Source organism: Mesitornis unicolor, unplaced genomic scaffold, assembly GCF_000695765.1.
Source record: "Mesitornis unicolor isolate BGI_N332 unplaced genomic scaffold, ASM69576v1 scaffold1100, whole genome shotgun sequence".
NCBI lineage: Eukaryota > Metazoa > Chordata > Aves > Mesitornithiformes > Mesitornithidae > Mesitornis > Mesitornis unicolor.
The window spans coordinates 10,540-20,725 of NW_010160052.1; the positions used below are offsets into that span (position 1 = coordinate 10,540).

General features: G+C 55.6%; 1 protein-coding gene across 1 annotated transcript; it reads right to left on the reverse strand.

Moving 5' to 3' along the window:
* Nucleotides 1–1,926: 1,926 nt before the first annotated feature.
* On the reverse strand, nucleotides 1,927–2,592 carry RNF222 (ring finger protein 222). The gene has a single exon (XM_010188562.1). It carries the CDS (start codon nucleotides 2,590–2,592, stop codon nucleotides 1,927–1,929), a length of 666 nt encoding a protein of 221 aa, XP_010186864.1.
* Nucleotides 2,593–10,186: the final 7,594 nt, after the last annotated feature.

A 10,186-nucleotide genomic window follows, 5' to 3' on the forward strand; every position in this document is an offset into this window, starting at 1 on the left:
AGACCTGCGGAGGGGGCGAAAGGGGGGGGGGGGGGGGCCCCCCTCCCACCTGCCAGTAGCCCTCTGCCAAGAGGCTGGATCCCTGGCACCCTGCATTAATTCCCCAGACAGACTAATAATAAGGTTTATTATTAAATAATGAGTCAAGGATGCGTCATTATCAGGTAATTATTTCTTATGAAATAGAGTTTCCATTCCAGTGTGGTGTCTCAAGCACTTTTCCCCAGGCAATCTCCCAGTGCTTCATGCAGGGGTCAGTGTCATTGCATGCTGGGTGTGGGTAGGGAAACTGAGGCACAGGGCAGAGGAGTGCAGTAACAGCATCAGAGGTAGAAGCGGAGCAGTTAACAGGCCCAGCCAAGCCACCATGCCCTGGTGTAACCCCTGAGGAAGGGTGGGATGCCATCAGCTCCTCTGTCCCTGCCTGCTCACCCCTTTCCAGCCCCAAGTGCTCCCCAAAATGTCCTGGCTGATCCCAAAGCTGCCATGCTGGCACTGCAGGCCCTCTTTGTCTTACCTTATGCTCAGCCATGCAGCAGGAACCTCACTTCGTGGGCACGAGAATGGTGCACCAGCCCTCCACCCTGCTGTCACCTCCCACAGGCACTGGCAAGGGACATCCTGCTCCCACTCCCAAATATGCTGGGGCAACCATTAATGTGATGCGGGCCTCAGGGCACATTCCTAAATGACGTGGCCAAGAGCAGCACCCAGGAGGCCAGGGACTGGGCCAGAGACTGGGTCAGGAGGACAAAGGTGGCAGCGAGGGTACAGATGCTGCGCTGGGGTGCACAGCTGGGGAAAAACATGATGAGGCCGTCTGGCATGGGGGTGACCAGCAGCCCCCACTCAGCCTCCCCTGAAAGCAGGCATGGAGGGTCCCAAATCTCAACTGTGCCTCAGGGCAGAGGACTCTCAAAACAGGGCCCCTGGGATGAGGCACTGAGACCCCCTGGTAGAGGGCAAAGCCCAGAGGCACGTGAGAATGAGAACGCTCAGCCTGTTTGGTGCGAGTGAAAATCAACTGCCAGGCATTAACCCTCAGGAGCTGGATATGGGGAGGAGGAAACATCACTCTGTCTAGGCACATGGCTCCAGGGAGGAGAGTGGGGTGGGACCCCAAATCCATCCCCTTACGCAGTCCATACCTTTGGCTTAGCTCCCTGCCCTGCACTCTGCTGCCTGTCTCTGCATCCCCAGGGCAGGAGGAGTGGCTGTGACACCCAGATGATGGCCACGACCCTGAGGAGCTCAGTGAGAGGGGAGGGAGGGCAAGGCCGGGGCTGCCTGGGGGATGAGTTGACATCCCTTCCCACCCCATTGTCCTGCAGGGCGGGCAGCACCGGCTGACAGAAGTGAGGATGAGCTCATGGAGGCCAGCACCACGCTCTCCATCCTCTGGTTCTGCCACCCTTGTTGCCTGGTAGCATGATGCTCATATCTTTGGGATGGAAAGCCATGCATTTCTGCTCCAGGGTAGCTGCACCACATACCCTGACAGCCAGCCCGGAGCCTGGGGACCTCCAAAAGCACCACAGCCTGGCAGCAGGACTCTCCAACACACAGAGCCCTTGCCTGTCCCCCAGCTCTGGATAACCTGGTGCCGTGGTCACAGGCCCCTGCTAGGACAGAGAAGAGGGACCAGAACGGCCCCCTCACTCCCTGCTCCACCCTTTCCACTAAGGCACCAGAGAAATCCACTAGCAGAGTCTGACCTGCCATATTTTAACCAAAAGAGGCAGAGAACACCAGCGGTGACACTGTGAGGGCCCAAAGATCTGCGGAAAGGTCTGAAAGTCCATTCAGTGCGTAGCCAGATGAGAGAGCTTCACCTGAATATGCTTCTGGGCTTTTTCCAGGGATCTTTTGAGAGAGGTCCCAGCCCCTGCTCTGTTGTGACGCCTCCAGCATCCGATCCCACACCTGCTACGAATCTCTCTTCACCAGCAGCAGCCAAGGGAGCACAGCTGCCAGCATGGCCACAGTCAGGATGAGGAGGACAGCGAGGGCAATGGGTGACTGGCAGCATTTCACCCCCAGGGCTGAGCTGGATGACACCGAGCTCCATGTTTCTGCTCTGCTTCTCCTCCCCAGGGAGCCACAGTCCGCATCCACCAGTGGCATCCCGTGGTTGCTGATGACAAAGATGTGATCTTCCCGCGCCAGCTCCCCTGGGACCCCCTGTGCATCCATGGGGCTGTTCCTTGCACTGCAGCACCGGTCAAAGCTCTGCACTGGCATCACAAAATGGCTGGGCACCACCAAGGTGTTGCTGGCCTCCATTTTGGTCAGATGGCACAAGGAGGAAGGTGACAGAGGCATCTCCAGTGTCCGGGGGCTGGTGCCTGTCTTGGGCGGCCATAAAGCCTTCTTCTTGCTAAGGAAAGTCACGTAACGGCAGATGGGGCAGATGATGCTGCTCTGGACCTGGCCGTCAAGCTTGGCAGAGAGCAGGCACTTCACCAAGCAGTCATGGCAGAAGGTGTGTCCACAGCTGAGCCTGCGGTGTGTGGCCTCCAGCGGGTGAAACTTCTCGTAGCACACAGGGCACTCAGCGAGGGGACTCTCCTTGCTGGACGAGGTCTCGGACATCCTTGCTGTGTCAGCCACAGGCACTCCCCAGCTGTGAGGAAGAGGCATGCAGAGGTTAATAAGAGGTTAATAATAATCACTGGTTGCAATGGTTAGCATCATGCTTCTCTTTTCCATCTCTCCCTCTCCCTGCCCTCTTGCCTCTAACAGACAGGGTGGATGGTTGTTAGGCACGGTCTCGAGGCAGGGCATTTTCAGGAGCATTAAGCCTCTCAGTGTGCCCCTTGGGGCAAGAGAGAGATGATGGGAGGACCTCAGCTGCAGAGCCACTGGGGACAGCAATCCCTGGCTGCAAAATCACACAGAGAAAGGCATGAGCCTCCAAATGGAGTTGTGTCTCCTTGCTCAGTGTCTGTTGCAGATAAAGCAGTTTCAGTTTGTGTCACGAGTGCCTCTGTGAGTTCCACGCGCGCAGGAGGTGGGAACTTCCATACGACAAACAAACCTGTCAAGGAAAGGGAGATGCTCCCATTCCAGGGGGCATAGAGGGGCTGGGAAGCGCAGGAGAAGGCTGGGTCAGTGGTGGGAGTGCAGGGCCCCACAGGGATGGAGAGGGAGCGTGCCACCCCAGGGCAGGCAGCGAGCACCGACACCAGCCTCCTTGCAGGCTCCTGGAAGATGTCCCAGGCTGGTGGCCAGGCCACTGCCATCTCCAGGCCACACTCCTCACTCCCGCTGACGCTGAGCACAGCACGGCAGCAAGGTTCAGGGACCAGCGTCTCCTGTTAGTCAGAGTGGGCAGGGTAGAGCCCAGCATGGCCCCTGCCCTGGCCCGGGGCGTGAAGGGGAGTGCGGGACTGCTGTGATTCCCAGACCTGCGTCTGGACTGGGGCTGGAGCTCTCCTGTGCATCTCCCATGACAGGGAGCATTCACGTGGCAGCTCCAGATGAGGAAAAGGGAGACAGAAGAGGGAAGAAAGGCTCTCCCTTCTTCAGGGAAAGCTCCCTCTTCTCCCTTCAGGAGATGGAAAGGAGAAGGGAGGAGGAAGAAAGGAAAGGAGAGAGGGAAAAGGGAAGAAGGAAGAGGGGAAAGGGGATGCTCAGCTCAGCTCCCTTCTCTCAGACTAGTTAAGGAACTTCACAAAACCAGCAGGTTTTCCAGACCTTGTAGCATTTTCAGACCGGACCCAACCCACACCCCTCTTCTTATGCATGGCTGTGCCTATGGGCATCCTCACAGCTGTTTCTGGAGGTTTTGCCAGCCCCCTTCTTGGCTGCCCTTCTCTTGCGTGGGAGCCGGGACAGCTGCATGAATGCAGCGATCCAGTCCCTCCTCTTGCAAAAGAAAGACCCAGCTCCTGCTCTTGTTTAGGAGGGATCAGGGACTTGATGCTCCCCAAAAGTGCTGCAGAAGGAAGCTCTAACCCCATGTCCCAGCTCCACCATGCCCCAAAAACCCCTTACCTGCTGGAGGGCACCAGAGCAGGGATCCCTCCATGCACTCCACCACTGTCCCCAGAATCAGGGCCAGCCGTGCCCCAGCCGCCAAGCACCGTCTGGTAAGAGGACTAGGACACCTATATAACACAGAGGTGTTGGCTGCGTGTTTCATGCAGGTGCATTGCGCAAAAGCTGGAGCAGGGACAGGGACAGCTCCCGGAGAGTGAATGTGGAGGAACTTGTTTGGGTTTTAAAGGGCTGATATTCACCCGGTTGGCCAGGGAGTGGGTGAGGAGCCGGCGTCAGGCGTCGGAGGGCAGAGACAGGAGGCCCAATCCTGCCTGCTTTGTGTTATGTAATATGAAAATGTAGCCGGGTCCATCTCTGGGGTCAAACCACAATGAAACAGGTGCTAAAGGGGATGCCAGGACCCCAAATCCCTCTGCTGCTGCAAAGCAGGATGAGCTGCAGCATCTTGTACTGGGGCTGGGCTCTTGTCAAACACTTACCACCTCCCATCTCTGCTCCCCATCCCTCAACCTGGCCATGTCTTTGTCCCCATGTCCCCTTCCCTCTTCATCCCCCAAACACTTATCACTCCAACCCTTCACCCCCATCCTACATTTTCAGATGCACAAGCCCCGGTGTGGCAGTGTATGGCCCAACAAACACACCTGAGCAGGCTTGATGGACACCGCCGCCTGGCACCTGCCCTGCTGGGGTTTCCAGCATCTCTGGGAACTGTGGTCCGGGGAGCAGTAGGAGCCCTGTGGGCTCAGGACAGGCAGCAGCCCTGTGCTTGGCCACCTCAGCAGCTGCAGGTGGCTTGTGAGTCACCATTAGGCCACATGCAGGCTGGAAAACCACATACAGACAGTTCCCTGTGACCTTTCCCATGTCCCAGGGTGTTGCCCATCCCTCACCCGACCCCCAAGCAAGAAGCTGAGAGGCATCTTCCCTGCACAGCCTTGCAAAAGCTGCTGGCAGGATGGATCACTTCTGCCTCAATCTCAGCCGACCCTGCCACATCTCTAGCCTGGCCACTGGCCACAGCGCTGCCAGCCCACGCTCAGGCTCACTTAGTGGCTCCACAGGGACCTGGGCACCACTCACCGCATCCAGAGGAGATTCCTAGAGCAGGCGGGGTGACACCAAGGCACCCTGTGGCAGTGCACCCACAGGACCTGGATTCACACCATCAAGGGGTCCAAATGTCCTGGAGGGCCTGGGGTCTCCATCATGGAAAGCCTTCAGGAGAAACCTAGACATAACAGGGAGTCTTGCCTTGGGACGGAGGGATGCTCTGCATGAGCATTCGCAGCCCTGTGCTTCTCCAGCCTCAAGGGGTCTGCAGGGTCTATGGGGTAGGCAGAAGAGGAGCTGCACCGCTGGAACTCAAAACCCAATGTGATGGCCCCTAGAGTCCCTTGATGGGCAGGAGGAGCAGTGTCACAGCGCCAGGTGCCACAGCAAGGCACAAGGCTGCGGGCGTGGGCAGCAGTATCAGTCACTCCTGGGCGCAGTGGTTACAACACGGGGCTGGTTTCTGGACCAAGGGTGGGTGCAGTCCTGCTGGGACACCAGGTGCACCAGGGCAGCTGCCAAAATGCATGTGCCCTTCACACAGAGCACCCATGGTGGGAGGCCTGTGCCCCAGGAGGGACCTCTTAAGCCATGAAGCCCTGGAAGGAGACATAGAGCATGTCAACACCTTCCACACCTCTGCTTAGGATCGGGAACCAAGCCACTCCGCTTGTTACCCCAGTTTTCTCAGGATCGTGAGAAATGGAGGCTGAAACCTCTCCAGACAGATTGTGCCAGGGCTGAAGTTGCAGTTACATCTGGAGGAGGCGTCCCCATCCCCTGGCCCCTCCTTTAAGGTGCTGGAGGTGCCAGGGCTACTTGCACCCACCAAGACCTCCACTGCTGAACAAGTGATCTGGGCCAGTGAGAGCAGATCTGGGGCAGCCGAGCATCTCCCAGCTTCAGTTTGCTCTCTGAGGCGGGGTGGAAATTCCTGTTTCCCATGCTTTGAACGCTCTCCACTATGAGCTCATGGCTCTATACATAGGCACTGGAAAAACGAGTCTGCCTCCCTCTGTGGCTTTGACCACGACAAAACCAAAGGGATTTTGACGTATCACAGTCCTGGCTCCGTCGGTGGTTTCGCTCTTTCCCAGGCATGGCTTTACTCAATGCCTTTGCCCCACTTTCGCATGTGGCAGCATCGTTCCTGAGTGAAAGGATAGAGTCTGTCAGTGCCTGAAGGACAGGAAATCAGGGGCAAAGCAAGTCCCTAAACACTGCCTGTAATTTTTCTCGGGCTTTAAGAAGTGCAGCTCCCAGTCAGCGTTTCAGCCACCTCAAACCCAATACAGGCCAAAGGCTCCAGGATCCTTTTATCCAAGCAAGAAAGTGGCATCAGGCTCAGCTTCTCTTCATGGAGCACAGCTGAGACCTCCTCTGCTCTGGGGTCAGTGACGACCTGTGAATAAGTGACTTTTTTGACCCAGAAGAGGACACAGCCCCTGCTCCAGGGTTGCAGTGTCTCAGGTCCCCTCCCTGAAACTGCAAAGGCTTTTGGGCAGAGCTTTGCAGCCATTTGCAAGGACAAGAGGATGCTGCAGAGACAGACCTCATCTTCCACGGCATTGCCTGAACTTTCCATTTCCAGCAACCAGGCAGGGAGGAGGGAAAAAGCTATTATACATAGCTATGTGAAGTGGTGGCAGTGGCATGTCCTCAGTGAAGCCACAGAGCAGGACTGGTCACAGTGCAGTGGGGATGCTGCTCCTCCTGCCTCTCCTTCAGCTTTTTTCCATGCTCATTACATACTTTACATCTTTTCCCCATCACCCTGGCACCACCACACCTGTCCCATCCCTCCCAGGATACGGCCAGGCCTCCCAAACTCCCCCAGATTTTTCCTTAGTGATGCTCAACCTGCACATCTGAGGCTCTATGAGAGTTTCTGCTCCCCTCGTTCACCTCCCACCATTTCCCAGCGCTGGCTCAGACATGGTGAGCTGTTGGCATTGCTGGGAATGAGGTGAAAGGAAGTGTGGGGGGGAGGTAAATCCATGTTTGACCCTATCTCAGGGAGATATTCCCAGCTGGGGAAGAAGTTCAGTGAAGAAAAAGTATTTTCCCAGTACTTTTTTCCCAGTGCACCACACTGGTGGATGGTCAGAGGGCCTGGCTGAGTTATATCCATGCTCACATGGTGAAAATAAAATCCCATAGCTGGAAAATATGAACGAGTTCAAAGGCACCCAAGTCACAGCTACATCTCCCCCATGCACACAGCCACATGTCCCCAGCTGTGACACCCCCAAGTTGTCCCCACGCTGCTTCCAGGGACTGCAGTTTCCCTGCCCAGTACCTTGCCACTCGTGACACAACTTGGGCCAGGTCTCAGCACGCAGTGGGGCTTTTCAGTGAGGGGAGGGGTGGCAGAAGGGGGCTGGGGAAAAGCAGCCCCAAGCCATGGGGGTGGCATAAAGGAAAGGAGGGGACATCTCCTCCTCCCAAGATTTGGGGCAGAGAAAGGCTTATGACGCTTTGCTTTGGAGCTGGGAAGCATCCACCACCCCAAGGTGGGCAGCAGGAGGGTCAGTGTCTCCTTCCATCAATGGCAGCACCAGAAAAGGCACAAAGTGATGGCAAAAGGAGGGTTTCTCACTAGATGGGGAAACCAGCTCAGTCATTCTCATCCCTCCAGCTAAGTGATGGCAAACCAGTGGACTTGGGATGGGATTCACCGTGTCCTGCTGCTGCCCTTCCCCTGCATCATCTCCTGCTGCATCACCTGTCTTTCCCAGACCTCCTTTTGGGCCCTGGTCAGGGCCATTGGGGCCAAATGGAGCTCGTGGAGGCAAGCGGGTGTTGAGGGACCATGGCAGCACAGGGAGGGGTCTGGACCAGGGCTGTTTTCAGCTCCTTCAGACACATGTGGCTGCAGGTCAAAGGATGTTGCCAACCCCACCTTGTGCAAAATGGGAAAATCCTGAGCCAGGGCCACCCCACTCAAGCCACACAGGTGCTTGGCTGCCTATCGCCCTTTATTGCTGCAGCCAGGTGGTTAGGATTCAGCCAGAGACCGGCCTCATTTGGCTGGGGACACCAGAGACCCCACTCCGTGTCCCATTTGCAGTGAGGGACACTTGAGAAGTGGAGTCTCCAGCACAGATTTTGCCAAAAAGCCTGTCGGCCCTCACGTATCGCAGTAGGAACTGGGTGAGGCGGGACCACAATGCTGAGGCCTGGGGATCTCATCACACGGGTGGGTGATGGGGCTGGCAGACACGGGCTGCTGTGCTGTGTTGCAAGCCACATTGTTGTGCTAGGGTGCACGATGGGGTTTTGGCTGCACCCCGGGACATGGGAGTCTTCACTGTGCTGGCACCACAGAACCATGGCTCCAGGGTCTCCTCTTGCCTCTGCTGCCCTTTCTGGGGGGGAGAGGGCGAGAGTGGCTCCTGCGGGCAGAGCACAGGCAGCGTGAGGGATGGTGTGGAGCTTCCCAACGTGGGTGGCAGCTGCTGTGGGGGCTGTCCTGAGTGGGGATGCTGCAGCATGGGGTCGCTGGCCCCCGTTCTGGGTGCCCTGCCAGCAAAGAGGAAAGGCAGGGATAGCTAGTGTTAAAATAGTGGGGCTTTTTAAATTATTAAAAAAAAATAAAAAGCCTTCAACTTGTTTTGTTGAGTTTTTTCACTCCCCGCCCCCCAATCCTCAGCTCCCTCCTCCCTGGAAGGAGCCATGGAGGGCAGTCACAGGGACAGGGCAGGCATCATCACCTTATTCAATCCCCATAGGCCCTGAGGGTGCCGAGAGAGGGAGGATGGGTGGTGGGGATCCGGAGGATTCTGTGCAAGAAGCAGGGATGAATTTGGGAAGCCAGAGGAGAGGCGCGTTCGCTCTGGGCACTGCAACAGGTGTCCAGGAAATACAGAGCCAGGGGAGCCCAGTGGCTCCATGCCCCTGTGGCCATGATCCTGGTGCCAACAGCTGCCTCCATTCAGGTATTTTTTGTTATTTCCCTCCTGCCCTGCTACAGGGATGGTGGGGGGGAAAAGGGAGCCACAGAGAAGCCCCACTCCCACCTGGCAGCCACCTCTGCTGCTGTGATGCCCTCCGCAGTGTTTTTTATTTCACAGTGAACACGGATCTTGCTGTGATGCTCTTAATGCAGTTTGTTACAACATTATTATAACCATTACTAACTTAACGATTGGAAAAGACTGATTAACCACCCCAACAAACAAAACCAGAATGAACCGCAAATTTTCGCTAACAAGCTGCTGTTTAATGCAGCAGCAATTGCCTCTGAGCCTTCTGCTGTCTTTTTATTTTGCTAGTTTGGAGTGGTAAGGACACATAGGATGTGGACACAGCAGTCAAGTAAGTAGTCAGGTTCAGCATCCCAAGCACGCCTGGGACTTCTAGCAGCATGAGGTCTAATGCTGCTCGATTTTGGCCATTTTGCTGGTATGATGCAATTGCTCATTTCAAAGTACCAAAGGTATTAGATGTGGAGTCAGCTAGAATTGATACTTGTAAGGTTAGATCGTGAACGGTCCATTTTTGACAGAGGCAATTCCCATCTCAAACACCACCTCTCACCACCACCCTAGCCCTGTCTGTGCCCTTTGCCAAGTCCCTTTTTCTAGTGATCTTATTCCTGAGGAGCTTCAATCCCACCACTTGTGGGGTACAGGTCCCTCTTGGTAATCTGCTGAAAAGAGTCTTGTCTGCAAGGTTCAAGCAAATGATTTATTTAAACAACTCTTCCAAATTCCATATGCCACTATTGTGGGCTTTACACATGCAATGGAGAATGCATTATTGAAATTTAAAAACAAGACTACACTGTTACAAGAGATTCACAGAACACACCATCACAACTCACTAGCACACTGAACATTGCATGTGTGTTCATCAATCACCCACAGCTACAAACTAAATACTAGTTAAAAGCTAAATACTCATTTTCCCCTCCAGGTAAGGGCTCTCAATCCCAGGCATCCCAAGGGGTAAGGCCTCCTCCCAGGCCAGCTGTAGTGCTGGAGATGCAGATGCGACTCCCAATTCTGGCCCAAATCCTGGGGGTTTTATTCCTAGATTTACATGATGGGTGGGCAGGAGTATGCCCAAGTGGATTATCCCACCTAGGATGTTTATCTTAAGACAGTTTCCCCTTATCTGTATCTACAGG